This window comes from Engystomops pustulosus, unplaced genomic scaffold, assembly GCF_040894005.1.
Source record: "Engystomops pustulosus unplaced genomic scaffold, aEngPut4.maternal MAT_SCAFFOLD_340, whole genome shotgun sequence".
NCBI lineage: Eukaryota > Metazoa > Chordata > Amphibia > Anura > Leptodactylidae > Engystomops > Engystomops pustulosus.
Window position 1 is genome coordinate 64,447 of NW_027285219.1, and position 20,407 is coordinate 84,853.

The following is a 20,407-nucleotide window of genomic DNA, read 5'->3' on the forward strand; positions in this document are numbered from 1 at the left end:
TACTGGGTACTGGGGGGAGCTAATGGTGAGTACTGGGTACTGGAGGGGCTACTGGTGAGTACTGGGTACTGGGGGGCTACTGGTGAGTACTGGGGGGGGGCTACTTGTGAGTACAGAGGGGGGGGGCTATTGGTGAGTACTGGGTAATGGGGGCTACTGGTGAGTACTGGGTATTGGGGGCTACTGGTGAGTCCTGGGGGCTGGAGGGGCTACTGGTGAGTACTGGGTGCTGGAGGGGCTGCTGGTGAGTACTGGGTATTAGAGGGGCTGCTGGTGAGTACTGTGTACTGGAGGGGCTACTGGTGGGTACTGTGTACTGGAGGGGCTACTGGTGAGTACTGGGGGCTGGAGGGGCTACTGGTGAGTACTGGGTGCTGGAGGGGCTGCTGGTGAGTACTGGGTGCTGGAGGGGCTGCTGGTGAGTCCTGGGGGCTGGAGGGGCTACTGGTGAGTACTGGGTGCTGGAGGGGCTGCTGGTGAGTACTGGGTATTAGAGGGGCTGCTGGTGAGTACTGGGTACTGGGGGGCTACTGGTGGGTACTGAGTATTGGAGGGGCTACTGGTGAGTACTGGGTACTGGGGGGCTACTGGTGGGTACTGAGTATTGGAGGGGCTACTGGTGAGTACTGTGTACTGGAGGGGCTACTGGTGACTCCTGGGTACTGGGGGGCTACTGGTGAGTACTGGGTATTGGGGGCTACTAGTGAGTCCTGGGTACTGGAGGGGCTACTGGTGAGTACTGGGTACTGGGGGGCTACTGGTGAGTACTGGGTATTGGGGGGCTACTGGTGAGTACTGGGTATTGGGGGCTACTGGTGAGTCCTGGGTACTGGAGGGGCTACTGGTGAGTACTGGGTACTGGGGGTCTACTGGTGAGTACTGGGGGCTGGAGGGGCTACTGGTGAGTACTGGGTACTGGGGGTCTACTGGTGAATACTGTGTACTGGAGGGGCTACTGGTGAGTACTGGGGGGGTGCTACTGGTGAGTACTGGGTACTGGGGGGCTACTGGTGAGTACTGGGGGGGCTTCTGGTGAGTACAGGGGGGGGCTATTGGTGAGTACTGGGTACTGGGGGGGGGCTACTGGTGAGTACTGGGGGGGGGCTACTGGTGAGTACTGGGTACTGGGTGGAGCTAATGGTGAGTACTGGGTACTGGGGGGCTACTGGTGAGTACTGGGGGGGGGCTACTGGTGAGTACTGGGTACTGGGGGGAGCTAATGGTGAGTACTGGGTACTGGAGGGGCTACTGGTGAGTACTGGGTACTGGGGGGGCTACTGGTGAGTACTGGGGGGGGGCTACTTGTGAGTACAGAGGGGGGGGGCTATTGGTGAGTACTGGGTAATGGGGGCTACTGGTGAGTACTGGGTATTGGGGGCTACTGGTGAGTCCTGGGGGCTGGAGGGGCTACTGGTGAGTACTGGGTGCTGGAGGGGCTGCTGGTGAGTACTGGGTATTAGAGGGGCTGCTGGTGAGTACTGGGTACTGGAGGGGCTACTGGTGAGTACTGGGGGCTGGAGGGGCTACTGGTGAGTACTGGGTGCTGGAGGGGCTGCTGGTGAGTACTGGGTGCTGGAGGGGCTGCTGGTGAGTCCTGGGGGCTGGAGGGGCTACTGGTGAGTACTGGGTGCTGGAGGGGCTGCTGGTGAGTACTGGGTATTAGAGGGGCTGCTGGTGAGTACTGGGTACTGGGGGGCTACTGGTGGGTACTGAGTATTGGAGGGGCTACTGGTGAGTACTGGGTACTGGGGGGGCTACTGGTGGGTACTGAGTATTGGAGGGGCTACTGGTGAGTACTGTGTACTGGAGGGGCTACTGGTGACTCCTGGGTACTGGGGGGCTACTGGTGAGTACTGGGTATTGGGGGCTACTAGTGAGTCCTGGGTACTGGAGGGGCTACTGGTGAGTACTGGGTACTGGGGGGCTACTGGTGAGTACTGGGTATTGGGGGGCTACTGGTGAGTACTGGGTATTGGGGGCTACTGGTGAGTCCTGGGTACTGGAGGGGCTACTGGTGAGTCCTGGGTACTGGAGGGGCTACTGGTGAGTACTGGGTACTGGGGGTCTACTGGTGAGTACTGGGGGCTGGAGGGGCTACTGGTGAGTACTGGGTACTGGGGGTCTACTGGTGAATACTGTGTACTGGAGGGGCTACTGGTGAGTCCTGGGGGCTGGGGGGGCTACTGGTGAGTCCTGGGGGCTGGGGGGGCTACTGGTGAGTACTGGGTGCTGGGGGATACTGGTGACTACTGTGTACTGGGGGGGGACTACTGGTGAGTACTGGGTACTGGGGGGCTACTGGTGAGTACTGGGGGTGCTTCTGGTAAGTAAAGGGGGGGGGGCTATTGGTGAGTACTGGGTACTGGAGAGGGGTTACTGTTGAGTACTGGGGCGGCTACTGTTGAGTCCTGGGGGGGGCTACTGGTGAGTACTGGGGTGGGAGCTACTGGTGAGTACTGGGGGGACTACTGGTGAGTACGGGGGGGGGGAGCTACTGGTGAGTACGGGGGGGGGATACTGGTGAGTACTGGGGGGCTACAGGTGAGTCCTGGGGGCTGGAGGGGCTACTGGTGAGTACTGGGTATTGGGGGGCTACTGGTGAGTCCTGGGGGCTGGAGGGGCTACTGGTGAGTACTGTGTACTGGAGGGGCTACTGGTGAGTACTGGGTACTGGGGGGCTACTGGTGAGTCCTGGGTACTGGGGGGCTACTGGTGAGTACTGGGTATTGGGGGCTACTGGTGAGTCTTGGGGGCTGGAGGGGCTTCTGGTGAGTACTGGAGAGGCTACTGGTGAGTCCTGGGTACTGGAGGGGCTACTGGTGAGTCCTGGGTACTGGGGGGGGAGCTAATGGTGAGTACTGGGTACTGGGGGGAGCTAATGGTGAGTACTGGGTACTGGGGGGCTACTGGTGAGTACTGGGGGGGGGCTACTTGTGAGTACAGGGGGGGGGCTATTGGTGAGTACGGGGTAATGGGGGCTACTTGTGAGTACTGGGTATTGGGGGCTACTGGTGAGTACTGGGTATTGGGGGCTACTGGTGAGTCCTGGGGGCTGGAGGGGCTACTGGTGAGTACTGGGGGCTGGAGGGGCTACTGGTGAGTACTGGGTACTGGAGGGGCTACTGGTGAGTACTGGGTATTGGAAGGGCTGCTGGTGAGTACTGGGTACTGGGGGGCTACTGGTGGGTACTGGGTACTGGAGGGGCTACTGGTGAGTACTGTGTACTGGAGGGGCTACTGGTGAGTCCTGGGTACTGGGGGGCTACTGGTGAGTACTGGGTATTGGGGGCTACTGGTGAGTACTGGGTATTGGGGGCTACTGGTGAGTACTGGGTATTGGGGGCTACTGGTGAGTACTGGGTACTGGAGGGGCTACTGGTGAGTACTGTGTACTGGAGGGGCTACTGGTGGGTACTGGGTACTGGGGGGCTACTGGTGAGTACTGGGTACTGGAGGGGCTACTGCTGGGTACTGTGTACTGGAGGGGCTACTGGTGGGTACTGGGTACTGGGGGGCTACTGGTGAGTACTGGGTACTGGGGGGCTACTGGTGAGTACTGGGTACTGGGGGGCTACTGGTGGGTACTGGGGGGGCTACTGGTGAGTACTGGGTACTGGGGGGATACTGGTGAGTCCAGGGTACTGGGGGCTACTGGTGGGTACTGGGTACTGGGGGGCTACTGGTGAGTCCTGGGTACTGGGGGGATACTGGTGAGTCCTGGGTACTGGGGGCTACTGGTGAGTACTGGGTACTGGAGGGGCTACTGGTGAGTACTGTGTACTGGAGGGGCTACTGGTGGGTACTGGGGGGCTACTGGTGAGTACTGGGTACTGGGGGGGCTACTGTTGAGTACTGGGTACTGGGGGGGCTACTGGTGAGTACTGGGTACTGGGGGGCTACTGGTGAGTACTGGGTACTGGGGGGCTACTGGTGAGTCCTGGGTACTGGGGGGCTACTGGTGAGTCCTGGGTACTGGGGGGCTACTGGTGAGTCCTGGGTACTGGAGGGGCTACTGGTGAGTCCTGGGTACTGGGGGGCTACTGGTGAGTCCTGGGTACTGGGGGGGCTACTGGTGAGTACTGGGTATTGGGGGCTACTGGTGAGTCCTGGGGGCTGGAGGGGCTACAGGTGAGTACTGGGTACTGAGGGGCTACTGGTGAGTATTGGGGGGCTACTGGTGAGTAGTGGGGGGGGTTACTGGTGAGTTATGGGGGGGTTACTGGTGAGTACTGGGTACTGGGGGGCTACTGGTGAGTCCTGGGGTGCTACTGGTGAGTATTTGGGGGGGGCTACTGGTAAGTACTGGGTACTGGGGGGGCTACCGGTGAATACTGGGGGGGGGCTACAGGTGAGTACTGGGGGGGGGGCTACAGGTGAGTACTGGGGGGGCTACAGGTGAGTACTGGGGGGGGCTACAGGTGAGTACTGGGGGGGCTACAGGTGAGTACTGGGGGGGGGCTACAGGTGAGTCCTGGGGGGCTACAGGTGAGTACTGGGGGGCTACAGGTGAGTACTGGGTGGCTACTGGTGGATACCGGGCACCAGTTCCTCTCCCGGGGGAACAGTCCATAGTTGCGGGGGTCCGGGCCGCTATTCATCAGACGCTTCTCCTCTTTCAGGCGATGATCTACAATAAGATCCTGAAGTTGTCCACATCCAACATGTCCATGGGAGAGATGACCCTGGGGCAGATCAATAACCTGGTGGCCATCGAGACCAATCAGCTCATGTGGTTCCTCTTCCTCTGCCCCAATCTGTGGGCGATGCCCGTGCAGGTACATCCCCCAATATACAGGGGGCGGGGCAGTGACTACCTGTCAGCCAGGGGGCGTGACTGTGACTCCCTCTCTGGCCGGGGGCGTGGCTGTGACTCCCTCTCTGGCCGGTGGCGTGGCTGTGACTCCCTCTCAGGCCGGGGGCGTGGCTGTGACTCCCTCTCTTGCCGGGGGCGTGGCTGTGACTCCCTCTCAGGCCGGGGGCGTGGCTGTGACTCCCTCTCAGGCCGGGGGCGTGGCTGTGACTCCCTCTCTGGCCGGGGGGTGTGGCTGTGACTCCCTCTCTGGCCGGGGGCGTGGCTGTGACTCCCTCTCTGGCCAGGGCGGGGCTGTGACTCCCTCTCAGGCCAGGGGCGGGGCTGTGACTCCCTCTCAGTCCGGGGGCGTGGCTGTGACTCCCTCTCTGGCCGGGGGGTGTGGCTGTGACTCCCTCTCTGGCCGGGGGGTGTGGCTGTGACTCCCTCTCTGGCCGGGGGCGTGGCTGTGACTCCCTCTCTGGCCGGGGGCATGGCTGTGACTCCCTCTCTGGCCGGGGGCGTGGCTGTGACTCCCTCTCTGGCCGGGGGCGTGGCTGTGACTCCCTCTCTTGCCGGGGGCGTGGCTGTGACTCCCTCTCAGGCCGGGGGGTGTGGCTGTGACTCCCTCTCTGGCCGGGGGGTGTGGCTGTGACTCCCTCTCTGGCCAGGGCGGGGCTGTGACTCCCTCTCAGTCCGGGGGCGGGGCTGTGACTCCCTCTCTGGCCGGGGGCGTGGCTGTGACTCCCTCTCTGGCCGGGGGCGTGGCTGTGACTCCCTCTCTGGCCGGGGGCGTGGCTGTGACTCCCTCTCTGGCCGGGGCGGGGCTGTGACTCCCTCTCAGTCCGGGGGCGTGGCTGTGACTCCCTCTCTGGCCGGGGCGGGGCTGTGACTCCCTCTCAGGCCGGGGGCGTGGCTGTGACTCCCTCTCTTGCCGGGGGCTTGGCTGTGACTCCCTCTCTGGCCGGGGGCTTGGCTGTGACTCCCTCTCTGGCCGGGGGGTGTGGCTGTGACTCCCTCTCTGGCCGGGGGGTGTAGCTGTGACTCCCTCTCTGGCCTGGGGGTGTGGCTGTGACTCCCTCTCTGGCCGGGGTGTGTGGCTGTGACTCCCTCTCTGGCCGGGGGGTGTAGCTGTGACTCCCTCTCTGGCCTGGGGGTGTGGCTGTGACTCCCTCTCTGGCCGGGGGCGTGGCTGTGACTCCCTCTCTGGCCGGGGTGTGTGGCTGTGACTCCCTCTCTGGCCGGGGGCATGGCTGTGACTCCCTCTCTGGCCGGGGGCGTGGCTGTGACTCCCTCTCTGGCCAGGGCGGGGCTGTGACTCCCTCTCAGGCCAGGGGCGGGGCTGTGACTCCCTCTCAGTCCGGGGGCGGGGCTGTGACTCCCTCTCAGTCCGGGGGCGTGGCTGTGACTCCCTCTCAGTCCGGGGGCGTGGCTGTGACTCCCTCTCAGTCCGGGGGCGTGGCTGTGACTCCCTCTCTGGCCGGGGGCATGGCTGTGACTCCCTCTCTGGCCGGGGGCGTGGCTGTGACTCCCTCTCTGGCCGGGGGCGTGGCTGTGACTCCCTCTCTGGCCGGGGGCGTGGCTGTGACTCCCTCTCTGGCTGGGGGCGTGGCTGTGACTCCCTCTCTGGCCGGGGCGGGGCTGTGACTCCCTCTCAGTCCGGGGGCGTGGCTGTGACTCCCTCTCAGTCCGGGGGCGTGGCTGTGACTCCCTCTCAGTCCGGGGGCGTGGCTGTGACTCCCTCTCAGTCCGGGGGCGTGGCTGTGACTCCCTCTCAGTCCGGGGGCGTGGCTATGACTCCCTCTCAGTCCGGGGGCGTGGCTGTGACTCCCTCTCAGTCCGGGGGCGTGGCTGTGACTCCCTCTCAGTCCGGGGGCGTGGCTGTGACTCCCTCTCAGTCCGGGGGCGTGGCTGTGACTCCCTCTCAGTCCGGGGGCGTGGCTGTGACTCCCTCTCTCTCTTTGCAGATCATTATGGGGGTCATCCTCCTGTATAAGCTCCTGGGGGTCAGCGCTCTGGTGGGGGCCGCGGTCATCGTGCTGCTCGCTCCGGTTCAGTACTTCATTGCTACTAAGCTGGCGGAGGTCCAGAAGAACACGCTGGTGAGTGTGGGCCCGGCCCGGCTGGTACCGCCCGGTTCTGGTGCTGACCTGCTCTTCTCGGATTTCTCAGGATTATTCCACCGAGAGGCTGAAGAAGACGAACGAGATCCTGAAGGGAATCAAACTGCTGAAGCTCTACGCCTGGGAGAACATCTTCTGCTCCAGCGTGGAGGACACCCGGCAGAAGGAGCTGACCAGCCTCAAGGCCTTCGCCCTCCACACCTCCCTCTCCAGTGAGACCCTCGGGGGCGGGGCCAGCAGGGGGAGGGGCGGGAGCAGCAGGAGGAGGGGAGGGGCCAGCAGGAGGAGGGAGCGGGAGCAGCAGGAGGAGGGGGCGAGAGAAGCAGGAGGAGGGGGCGGGAGAAGCAGGAGGAGGGGCGGGAGCAGCAGGAGGAGGGGGCGGGAGAAGCAGGAGGAGGGGGCGGGGCCAGCAGGAGGAGGGGGCGGGACCAGCAGGAGGAGGGAGCGGGAGCAGCAGGAGGAGGGGGCGGGAGCAGCAGGAGGAGGGGGCGGGAGCAGCAGGAGGAGGGGTGGGGAGCAGCAGGAGGAGGGAGCGGTAGCAGCAGGAGGAGGGGAGGGGCTAGCAGGAGGAGGGAGCGGGAGCAGCAGGAGGAGGGGGCGGGAGCAGCAGGAGGAGGGGGCGGGAGCAGCAGGAGGAGGGGGCGGGAGCAGCAGGAGGAGGGGGCGGGAGAAGCAGGAGGAGGGGCGGGACCAGCAGGAGGAGGGGCGGGACCAGCAGGAGGAGGGGCGGGACCAGCAGGAGGAGGGGCGGGAGAAGCAGGAGGAGGGGCGGGATCAGCAGGAGGAGGGGGCGGGATCAGCAGAGGAGGGGGTGGGATCAGCAGGAGGAGGGGGCGGGATCAGCAGGAGGAGGGGGCGGGATCAGCAGGAGGAGGGGGCGGGAGAAGCAGGAGTAGGGGGTGGGAGTGGCTGTAGCACCGGGGGTTATGGAGGCTGTAGCACGGGGGGCTATGGAGGCTGTAGCACCGGGGGCTATGGAGGCTGTAGCACCGGGGGCTATGGAGGGTGTAGCACCGGGGGCTATGGAGGCTGTAGCACCGGGGGCTATGGAGGCTGTAGCACCGGGGGCTATGGAGGCTGTAGCACCGGGGGCTAAGGAGGCTGTAGCACGGGGGGCTATGGAGGCTGTAGCACGGGGGGCTATGGAGGCTGTAGCACGGGGGGCTATGGAGGCTGTAGCACCGGGGGCTATGGAGGCTGTAGCACCGGGGGCTATGGAGGCTGTAGCACCGGGGGCTATGGAGGGTGTAGCACCGGGGGCTATGGAGGCTGTAGCACCGGGGGCTATGGAGGCTGTAGCACGGGGGGCTATGGAGGCTGTAGCACCGGGGGCTATGGAGGCTGTAGCACGGGGGGGTATGGAGGCTGTAGCACGGGGGGCTATGGAGGCTGTAGCACGGGGGGCTATGGAGGGTGTAGCACCAGGGGTTATGGAGGATTCTAACTTCTATCATCTTCTATATTTTGCAGTTTTCATGAATGCAGCCATCCCCATAGCGGCCGTACTGGCGGTAAGTGCACAGCGTGTGTATGGTGGGGGCACAAGCCTTCCCCCACCGCAGCTCCGGATGTGACTGGAGAATAGGACATGACGTATCAGTAGAATAGTGACTGCAGCTCTGGATGTGACTGGAGTATAGGACACGATGTATCAGTAGACTAGTGACTGCAGCTCTGGATGTGACTGGAGTATAGGACACGATGTATCAGTAGAATAGTGACCGCAGCTCTGGGTGTGACTGGAGTATAGGACATGATGTATCAGTAGAATAGTGACTGCAGCTCCGGATGTGACTGGAGTATAGGACATGATGTATCAGTAGAATAGTGACTGCAGCTCTGGATGTGACTGGAGTATAGGACATGATGTATCAGTAGAATAGTGACTGCAGCTCTGGATGTGACTGGAGTATAGGACATGATGTATCAGTAGAATAGTGACTGCAGCTCTGGATGTGACTGGAGTATGGGACATGATGTATTAGAAGAATAGTGACTGCAGCTCTGGATGTGACTGGAGTATAGGACATGACGTATCAGTAGAATAGTGACTGCAGCTCTGGATGTGACTGGAGTATAGGACATGACGTATCAGTAGAATAGTGACTGCAGCTCTGGATGTGACTGGAGTATAGGACACAATGGGGCACATTTACTAAGGGTCCGCAGCCGCGAATCCGTCGGGTTTTTCCCGAATATTTCCTCTTTGCGCTGTATTTCACGGGATTGTGGCGCACACGATCAATTTTTGGCGCAGTCGCGCCGCCTTTCGCGCGACAGAAATCGGGGGGCGTGGCCACCGGACAACCCGAAGGATTCGGAAAAACCGCAGAATTTAAAAAGCCATTTGTGTCGCAAGATCAAGCACTCACATACACCAGAAAAAAGCAGGTGAACTCCGGCGGACCTCGGCGCAGCAGCGACACCTGGTGAATATCGGCGCACGGACCTTAGTGAATCCCAGCAGAACCCGAATCAGCGCCGGAGAACCCGCCGCTGGATCACGACTGGACCGGGTAAGTAAATGTGCCCCAATGTATCAGTAGAATAGTGACTGCAGCTCTGGATGTGACTAGAGTACAGGACATGACGTATCAGCAGAATAGTGACTGCAGCTCTGGATGTGACTGGAGTATAGGACATGATGTATCAGTAGAATAGTGACCGCAGCTCCGGGTGTGACTGGAGTATAGGACATGATGTATAAGTAGAATAGTGACTGCAGCTCTGGATGTGACTGGAGTATAGGACATGATGTATCAGTAGAATAGTGACCGCAGCTCCGGGTGTGACTGGAGTATAGGACATGATGTATAAGTAGAATAGTGACTGCAGCTCTGGATGTGACTAGAGTATAGGACACAATGTATTAGTAGAATAGTGACTGCAGCTCCGGATGTGACTGGAGTATAGTACACAATGTATTAGTAGAATAGTGACTGCAGCTCTGGGTGTGACTGGAGAACAGGATATGACATATCAGCAAAATAGTGACTGCTGCTCTGGATGTGACTGGAGTTTAGGACACGTAGTATCAGTAGTGACTGCAGCTCTGGATGTGACTGGAGTATAGGACAGGATGAATCAGTAGAATAGTGACCGCAGCTCTGGATGTGACTGGAGTATAGGACACGTAGTATCAGTAGAATAGTGACCGCAGCTCTGGATGTGACTGGAGTATAGGACACGATGTATCAGTAGACTAGTGACTGCAGCTCTGGATGTGACTGGAGTATAGGACATGATGTATCAGTAGAATAGTGACCGCAGCTCTGGATGTGACTGGAGTATAGGACATGATGTATCAGTAGAATAGTGACTGCAGCTCTGGATGTGACTGGAGTATAGGACATGATGTATCAGTAGAATAGTGACCGCAGCTCTGGATGTGACTGGAGTATAGGACATGATGTATCAGTAGAATAGTGACTGCAGCTCTGGATGTGACTGGAGTATAGGACACGTAGTATCAGTAGAATAGTGGCCGCAGCTCTGGATGTGACTGGAGTATAGGACACGTAGTATCAGTAGTGACTGCAGATCTGGATGTGACGGGAGTATAGGACACGTAGAATCAGTAGTGACTGCAGCTCTGGATGTGACTGGAGTATAGGACACATAGTATCAGTAGTGACGGCAGATCTGGATGTGACTGGAGTATAGGACACGTAGTATCAGTAGTGACTGCAGCTCTGGATGTGACTGGAGTATAGGACACGTAGTATCAGTAGTGACTGCAGCTCTGGATGTGACTGGAGTATAGGACACATAGTATCAGTAGTGACTGCAGCTCTGGATGTGACTGGAGTATAGGACATGATGTATCAGTAGTGACTGCAGCTCTGGATGTGTAACGTGTCCTGTGTGGCCCCCAGACCTTTGTGACGCACGAGTACGTGGAGAGCGAGACCCTGACCCCGGCCAATGCCTTTGCGTCGCTGTCGCTGTTCCACATCCTGGTGACGCCGCTCTTCCTTCTCTCTACGGTTGTGCGGTTTGCGGTGAAGGCGCTGGTCAGGTCAGTGCGCATTGTCCTTGCAGTGGTGACCGGTAGGGGGCGCTGTCCTGGTACTGGTGGAGCCCCCTTATTGGACCAGGTCACATCTCACCTTATGCTCCTCCCCCTCCAGCGTCCAGAAACTGAACGAGTTCTTCACCAGTGACGAGATCCGAGACGACGGACCGAGAAACGGAGAGTCCCCGGCGCTGCTGGACGCCTGCCGCAAGCACCCCGGGATCGTATGTACCCACAGCTGCACTGACACATTGTAACAAAGCAGCCAGGGAGGAGGGTCTGCACTGACACATTGTAACAAAACGGCCAGGGAGGAGGTCTGCACTGACACATTGTAACAAAACGGCCAGGGAGGAGGTCTGCACTGACACATTGTAACAAAGCAGCCAGGGAAGAGGGTCTGCACTGACACATTGTAACAAAACAGCCAGGGAGGAGGGTCTGCACTGACACATTGTAACAAAACAGCCAGGGAGGAGGGTCTGCACTGACACATTGTAACAAAGCAGCCAGGGAGGAGGGTCTGCACTGACACATTGTAACAAAACAGCCAGGGAGGAGGGTCTGCACTGACACATTGTAACAAAACAGCCAGGGAGGAGGTCTGCACTGACACATTGTAACAAAGCAACTGAGGAGGAGAGTCTGCACTGACACATTGTAACAAAACGGCCAGGGAGGAGGTCTGCACTGACACATTATAACAAAGCAGCCAGGGAGGAGGGTCTGCACTGACACATTGTAACTAACCAGCCAGGGAGGAGGGTCTGCACTGACACATTGTAACAAACCAGCCAGAGAGGAGGGTCTGCACTGACACATTGTAACAAAACAGTCAGGGAGGAGGGTCTGCACTGACACATTGTAACAAAACAGCCAGGGAGGAGGGTCCGCACGGACACATTGTAACAAAACAGTCAGGGAGGAGGGTCTGCACTGACACATTGTAACAAACCAGCCAGGGAGGAGGGTCTGCACTGACTCATTGTAACAAAGCAGCCAGGGAAGAGGGTCTGCACTGACACATTGTAACAATACAGCCAGGGAGGAGGGTCTGCACTGACACATTGTAACAAAGCAGCCAGGGAGGAGTGTCTGCACTGATACATTGTAACAACTACCAGGGAGGAGGGTCTGCACTGACACATTGTAACAAACCAGCCAGGGAGGAGGGTCTGCACTGATACATTGTAACAACTACCAGGGAGGAGGGTCTGCACTGATACATTGTAACAACTACCAGGGAGGAGGTCTGCACTGACACATTGTAACAAAACAGCCAGGGAGGAGGGTCTGCACTGACACATTGTAACAAAGCAGCCAGGGAGGAGGGTCTGCAGTGACACATTGTAACAAAACGGCCAGGGAGGAGGGTCTGCACTGATACATTGTAACAAAAAAGCCAGGGAGGAGGGTCTGCACTGACACATTGTAACAACTACCAGGGAGGAGGTCTGCACTGACACATTGTAACAACTACCAGGCAGGGAGGAGGTCTGCACTGACACATTGTAACAACTACCAGGGAGGAGGGTCTGCACTGACACATTGTAACAATACGGCCAGGGAGAAGGGTCTGCACTGACACATCGTAACAAAACGGCCAGGGAGGAGGGTCTGCACTGACACATTGTAACAAAGCAGCCAGGGAGGAGGGTCTGCACTGACACATTGTAACAAAGCAGCCAGAGAGGAGAGTCTGCACTGACACATTGTAACAAAGCAGCCAGGGAGGAGGGTCTGCACTGACACATTGTAACACAACGGCCAGGGAGGAGGGTCTGCACTGACACATTGTAACAAAGCAGCCAGGGAAGAGGGTCTGCACTGACACATTGTAACAACTACCAGGGAGGAGGGTCTTTTCTGCCACGGATCAGTGGGTGATCACTGGAGGATTCTGGGTAGAGGGTCCTCTGGGTGCAGGTCACATGTCGCTCTCCATGACTCCGCCTTCTCCGTGTAGCATTCCCGAGCCATCAACAGAAAGCAGCCGCTGCGCTACCAGCTGGACCGCTACGAGTCACCGCGCAGACAGCTCCGCCCCCAGGACTGCGAGGAGGCGGCCATCCAGGTAACCAGCCGTCAGAGCACCCAGCACAGGTGACAAGTGGGAGGAGCCAGATGGCAGTGATGGTGAGCCTCATTCTCTTCCAGGTGTACGGCGGATACTTCTCCTGGGGGACGGGACTAGCGACGCTCTCCAATATCAATATCCAGATACCCACAGGTGAGGACACATGTCCCCGCCCCTCTGCTGCTATACCCCACCCCTGAAGAACACTGAAAAGTCACATGACACCTATCCCCGCCCCTCTGCTGTTATACCCCACCCCTGAAGAACACCGAGAAGTCACATGACACCTGTCCCCGCCCCTCTGCTGCTATACTCCACCACTGAAAAACACTGAGAAGTCACATGACACCTGTCCCCGCCCCTGATGTACACTGAGAAGTCACATGACACCTGTCCCCGCCCCTCTGCTGATATACCCCACCACTGAAAAACACTGAGAGGTCACATGACACCTGTCCCCGCCCCTCTGCTGATATACCCCACCCCTGAAGAACACTGAGAGGTCACATGACACCTGTCCCCGCCCCTCTGCTGATATACCCCACCCCTGAAGAACACTGAGAGGTCACATGACACCTGTTCCCGCCCCTCTGCTGATATACCCCACCCCTGAAGAACACTGAGAGGTCACATGACACCTGTTCCCGCCCCTCTGCTGATATTCCCCACCCCTGAAGAACACTGAGAGGTCACATGACTCGGGGTCAGGAGGCTTCACCTGAACCAATTAGATGAGCGTCCTGTGGTCACATGACTCGTCTCCGTAGAAGCCTGCGGGTGTCATGTGGGCGGGTGTGTGGTATTAACCCTGTGTGTGTTTGGCGCAGGTCAGCTGACCATGGTGGTGGGGCAGGTGGGCTGCGGGAAGTCGTCGCTGCTGCTCGCCATCCTGGGGGAGATGCAGCCGCTGGAGGGACGAGTCTGCTGGAACAAGTGAGTATCCGAGACCGCGGTACAGCCTGAGCGTATCCAAGCTGTGTGCCTGCATCATACACTCTATGAGATTCATGTGTATCTAAACCAATCCTGGGTGATACAGAGATACACACATTACATCCTCTATGGTGTAGTCCTGAGATACTGTATCTAAGCCAATCCTGGGTGATACAGAGATACACACATTACATCCTCTATGGTGTAGTCCTGAGATACTGTATCTAAGCTCATCCTGGGTGATACAGAGATACACACAATACATCCTCTATGGTGTAGTCCTGAGATACTGTATCTAAGCTCATCCTGGGTGATACAGAGATACACACAATACATCCTCTATGGTGTAGTCCTGAGATACTGTATCTAAGCCAATCCTGGGTGATACAGAGATACACACAATACATCCTCTATGGTGTAGTCCTGAGATCCTGTATCTAAGCTCATCCTGGGTGATACAGAGATACACACAATACATCCTCTATGGTGTAGTCCTGAGATACTGTATCTAAGCTCATCCTGGGTGATACAGAGATACACACAATACATCCTCTATGGTGTAGTCCTGAGATACTGTATCTAAGCTCATCCTGTGTGATACAGAGATACACACAATACATCCTCTATGGTGTAGTCCTGAGATACTGTATCTAAGCTCATCCTGGGTGATACAGAGATACACACAATACATCCTCTATGGTGTAGTCCTGAGATACTGTATCTAAGCTCATCCTGGGTGATACAGAGATACACACAATACATCCTCTATGGTGTAGTCCTGAGATACTGTATCTAAGCTCATCCTGGGTGATACAGAGATACACACAATACATCCTCTATGGTGTAGTCCTGAGATACTGTATCTAAGCTCATCCTGGGTGATACAGAGATACACACAATACATCCTCTATGGTGTAGTCCTGAGATACTGTATCTAAGCTCATCCTGGGTGATACAGAGATACACACTATACATCCTCTATGATGTAGTCCTGAGATACTGTATCTAAGCTCATCCTGGGTGATACAGAAATACACACTATACATCCTCTATGATGTAGTCCTGAGATACTGTATCTAAGCTCATCCTGGGTGATACAGAGATACACACATTACATCCTCTATGGTGTAGTCCTGAGATACTGTATCTAAGCTCATCCTGGGTGATACAGAGATACACACAATACATCCTCTATGGTGTAGTCCTGAGATACTGTATCTAAGCTCATCCTGGGTGATACAGAGATACACACATTACATCCTCTATGGTGTAGTCCTGAGATACTGTATCTAAGCTCATCCTGGGTGATACAGAGATCCACACACAATACATCCTCTATGGTGTAGTCCTGAGATACTGTATCTAAGCTCATCCTGGGTGATACAGTGATACACACATTACATCCTCTATGGTGTAGTCCTGAGATACTGTATCTAAGCTCATCCTGGGTGATACAGAGATACACACATTACATCCTCTATGGTGTAGTCCTGAGATACTGTATCTAAGCTCATCCTGGGTGATACAGAGATACACACTATACATCCTCTATGATGTAGTCCTGAGATACTGTATCTAAGCTCATCCTGGGTGATACAGAAATACACACTATACATCCTCTATGATGTAGTCCTGAGATACTGTATCTAAGCTCATCCTGGGTGATACAGAGATACACACATTACATCCTCTATGGTGTAGTCCTGAGATACTGTATCTAAGCTCATCCTGGGTGATACAGAGATACACACAATACATCCTCTATGGTGTAGTCCTGAGATACTGTAACTAAGCTCATCCTGGGTGATACAGAGATACACACATTACATCCTCTATGGTGTAGTCCTGAGATACTGTATCTAAGCTCATCCTGGGTGATACAGAGATCCACACACAATACATCCTCCATGGTGTAGTCCTGAGATACTGTATCTAAGCTCATCCTGGGTGATACAGTGATACACACATTACATCCTCTATGGTGTAGTCCTGAGATACTGTATCTAAGCTCATCCTGGGTGATACAGAGATACACACACACATTACATCATCTATGGTGTAGTCCTGAGATACTGTATCTAAGCTCATCCTGGGTGATACAGAGATACACACTATACATCCTCTATGGTGTAGTCCTGAGATACTGTATCTAAGCTCATCCTGGGTGATACAGAGATACACACAATACATCCTCTATGGTGTAGTCCTGAGATACTGTATCTAAGCTCATCCTGGGTGATACAGAGATACACACAATACATCCTCTATGGTGTAGTCCTGAGATACTGTATCTAAGCTCATCCTGGGTGATACAGAGATACACACAATACATCCTCTATGGTGTAGTCCTGAGATACTGTATCTAAGCTCATCCTGGGTGATACAGAGATACACACAATACATCCTCTATGGTGTAGTCCTGAGATACTGTATCTAAGCTCATCCTGGGTGATACAGAGATACACACAATACATCCTCTATGGTGTAGTCCTGAGATACTGTATCTAAGCTCATCCTGGGTGATACAGAGATACACACTATACATCCTCTATGATGTAGTCCTGAGATACTGTATCTAAGCTCATCCTGGGTGATACAGAAATACACACTATACATCCTCTATGATGTAGTCCTGAGATACTGTATCTAAGCTCATCCTGGGTGATACAGAGATACACACATTACATCCTCTATGGTGTAGTCCTGAGATACTGTATCTAAGCTCATCCTGGGTGATACAGAGATACACACAATACATCCTCTATGGTGTAGTCCTGAGATACTGTATCTAAGCTCATCCTGGGTGATACAGAGATACACACATTACATCCTCTATGGTGTAGTCCTGAGATACTGTATCTAAGCTCATCCTGGGTGATACAGAGATCCACACACAATACATCCTCTATGGTGTAGTCCTGAGATACTGTATCTAAGCTCATCCTGGGTGATACAGTGATACACACATTACATCCTCTATGGTGTAGTCCTGAGATACTGTATCTAAGCTCATCCTGGGTGATACAGAGATACACACATTACATCCTCTATGGTGTAGTCCTGAGATACTGTATCTAAGCTCATCCTGGGTGATACAGAGATACACACTATACATCCTCTATGATGTAGTCCTGAGATACTGTATCTAAGCTCATCCTGGGTGATACAGAGATCCACACACTATACATCCTCTATGGTGTAGTCCTGAGATACTGTATCTAAGCTCATCCTGGGTGATACAGAGATCCACACACATTACATCCTCTATGGTGTAGTCCTGAGATACTGTATCTAAGCTCATCCTGGGTGATACAGAGATACACACATTACATCCTCTATGGTGTAGTCCTGAGATACTGTATCTAAGCTCATCCTGGGTGATACAGAGATACACACATTACATCCTCTATGGTGTAGTCCTGAGATACTGTATCTAAGCTCATCCTGGGTGATACAGAGATACACACACATTACATCCTCTATGGTGTAGTCCTGAGATACTGTATCTAAGCTCATCCTGGGTGATACAGAGATCCACACACAATACATCCTCCATGGTGTAGTCCTGAGATACTGTATCTAAGCTCATCCTGGGTGATACAGAGATACACACAATACATCCTCTATGGTGTAGTCCTGAGATACTGTATCTAAGCTCATCCTGGGTGATACAGAGATACACACAATACATCCTCTATGGTGTAGTCCTGAGATACTGTATCTAAGCTCATCCTGGGTGATACAGTGATACACACAATACATCCTCTATGGTGTAGTCCTGAGATACTGTATCTAAGCTCATCCTGGGTGATACAGAGATACACACATTACATCCTCTATGGTGTAGTCCTGAGATACTGTATCTAAGCTCATCCTGGGTGATACAGAGATCCACACACTATACATCCTCTATGGTGTAGTCCTGAGATACTGTATCTAAGCTCATCCTGGGTGATACAGAAATACACACTATACATCCTCTATGATGTAGTCCTGAGATACTGTATCTAAGCTCATCCTGGGTGATACAGAGATACACACATTACATCCTCTATGGTGTAGTCCTGAGATACTGTATCTAAGCTCATCCTGGGTGATACAGAGATACACACAATACATCCTCTATGGTGTAGTCCTGAGATACTGTATCTAAGCTCATCCTGGGTGATACAGAGATACACACATTACATCCTCTATGGTGTAGTCCTGAGATACTGTATCTAAGCTCATCCTGGGTGATACAGAGATCCACACACAATACATCCTCTATGGTGTAGTCCTGAGATACTGTATCTAAGCTCATCCTGGGTGATACAGTGATACACACATTACATCCTCTATGGTGTAGTCCTGAGATACTGTATCTAAGCTCATCCTGGGTGATACAGAGATACACACATTACATCCTCTATGGTGTAGTCCTGAGATACTGTATCTAAGCTCATCCTGGGTGATACAGAGATACACACAATACATCCTCTATGGTGTAGTCCTGAGATACTGTATCTAAGCTCATCCTGGGTGATACAGAGATACACACAATACATCCTCTATGGTGTAGTCCTGAGATACTGTATCTAAGCTCATCCTGGGTGATACAGAGATACACACTATACATCCTCTATGGTGTAGTCCTGAGATACTGTATCTAAGCTCCTCCTGGGTGATACAGAGATACACACATATTACATCCTCTATGGTGTAGTCCTGAGATACTGTATCTAAGCTCATCCTGGGTGATACAGAGATACACACAATACATCCTCTATGGTGTAGTCCTGAGATACTGTATCTAAGCTCATCCTGGGTGATACAGAGATACACACTATACATCCTCTATGATGTAGTCCTGAGATACTGTATCTAAGCTCATCCTGGGTGATACAGAGATACACACATTACATCCTCTATGGTGTAGTCCTGAGATACTGTATCTAAGCTCATCCTGGGTGATACAGAGATACACACAATACATCCTCTATGATGTAGTCCTGAGATACTGTATCTAAGCTCATCCTGGGTGATACAGAGATACACACATTACATCCTCTATGGTGTAGTCCTGAGATACTGTATCTAAGCTCATCCTGTGTGATACAGTGATCCAAGCAGCACTGAACTATCTATCATGTGACCCTCAGCTTCTGTATCTAAGCTAATGAGGTGTGATACAGTCTCGGTGATCCATACAGCACTACAGCCCCTATCATGTGCTTCTCAGATGGTGTATCTAAGCTGATACGGGGTGATGCAGCCTTTCCTCTTGTGTAATGATATGCAAGTTTTTTTCAGGCTCCTCCCCTTTAGCTGCCGGACAGTCCATTTTTTTTTGCAGGAATTTTGCATTTATTCATTTTTTGCTGCACATTTCAGACTCCCCCCGGATGGAGACTGGGGAGCAGCCGGACCCTACAGGTACTGAGGTCATGTGACCCTAACCAGCTTCATTACAGGAGAGACCCCCGACATAACCAGAGACCTGAGGAGGGGCGCCTCACGTCATCAACACCCATAGACTAACACAGGGGTAACAATGGCTGATAACAGAGAGTAATAGATTGTATCCCCCCTGTACAGTCTCCTCTCCCCGGGTGTAATGGCTGATAACAGAGAGTAATAGATTGTATCCCTCCTGTACAGTCTCCTCTCCCCGGGATGTAATGGCTGATAACAGAGAGTAATAGATTGTATCCCCCCTGTACAGTCTCCTCTCCCCGGGATGTAATGGCTGATAACAGAGAGTAATAGATTGTATCCCCCCCTGTACAGTCTCCTCTCCCCGGGGTGTAATGGCTGATAACAGAGAGTAATAGATTGTATCCCCCTGTACAGTCTCCTCTCCCCGGGGTGTAATGGCTGATAACAGAGAGTAATAGATTGTATCCCCCTGTACAGTCTCCTCTCCCCGGGGTGTAATGGCTGATAACAGAGAGTAATAGATTGTATCCCCCCTGTACAGTCTCCTCTCCCCGGGGTGTAATGGCTGATAACAGAGAGTAATAGATTGTATTCCCCTGTACAGTCTCCTCTCCCCGGGGTGTAATGGCTGATAACAGAGAGTAATAGATTGTATCCCCCTGTACAGTCTCCTCTCCCCGGGGTGTAATGGCTGATAACAGAGAGTAATAGATTGTATCCCCCCTGTACAGTCTCCTCTCCCCGGGATGTAATGGCTGATAACAGAGAGTAATAGATTGTATCCCCCCCTGTACAGTCTCCTCTCCCCGGGATGTAATGGCTGATAACAGAGAGTAATAGATTGTATCCCCCCTGTACAGTCTCCTCTCCCCGGGATGTAATGGCTGATAACAGAGAGTAATAGATTGTATCCCCCCTGTACAGTCTCCTCTCCCCGGGATGTAATGGCTGATAACAGAGAGTAATAGATTGTATCCCCCCTGTACAGTCTCCTCTCCCCGGGATGTAATGGCTGATAACAGAGAGTAATAGATTGTATCCCCCCTGTACAG

The 20,407-nt window shown here is 54.4% G+C and overlaps 1 protein-coding gene across 1 annotated transcript in view; it reads left to right on the forward strand.

Moving 5' to 3' along the window:
- The window catches only part of LOC140110850 (ATP-binding cassette sub-family C member 9-like), a gene marked incomplete at its 3' end in the record, with an annotated part of 59,527 nt that extends 40,175 nt beyond the window's left edge, over nucleotides 1-19,352 (forward strand). Inside the window, exons 6-15 of the mRNA XM_072132299.1 lie at nucleotides 4,620-4,775; nucleotides 6,757-6,891; nucleotides 6,962-7,124; nucleotides 8,383-8,423; nucleotides 10,788-10,930; nucleotides 11,043-11,151; nucleotides 12,894-13,001; nucleotides 13,085-13,157; nucleotides 13,832-13,937; nucleotides 19,311-19,352. Of these exons, the coding sequence (XP_071988400.1) occupies nucleotides 4,620-4,775; nucleotides 6,757-6,891; nucleotides 6,962-7,124; nucleotides 8,383-8,423; nucleotides 10,788-10,930; nucleotides 11,043-11,151; nucleotides 12,894-13,001; nucleotides 13,085-13,157; nucleotides 13,832-13,937; nucleotides 19,311-19,352 (1,076 nt within the window). The remainder of the gene's footprint in view (nucleotides 1-4,619; nucleotides 4,776-6,756; nucleotides 6,892-6,961; nucleotides 7,125-8,382; nucleotides 8,424-10,787; nucleotides 10,931-11,042; nucleotides 11,152-12,893; nucleotides 13,002-13,084; nucleotides 13,158-13,831; nucleotides 13,938-19,310) is intronic.
- Nucleotides 19,353-20,407: the final 1,055 nt, after the last annotated feature.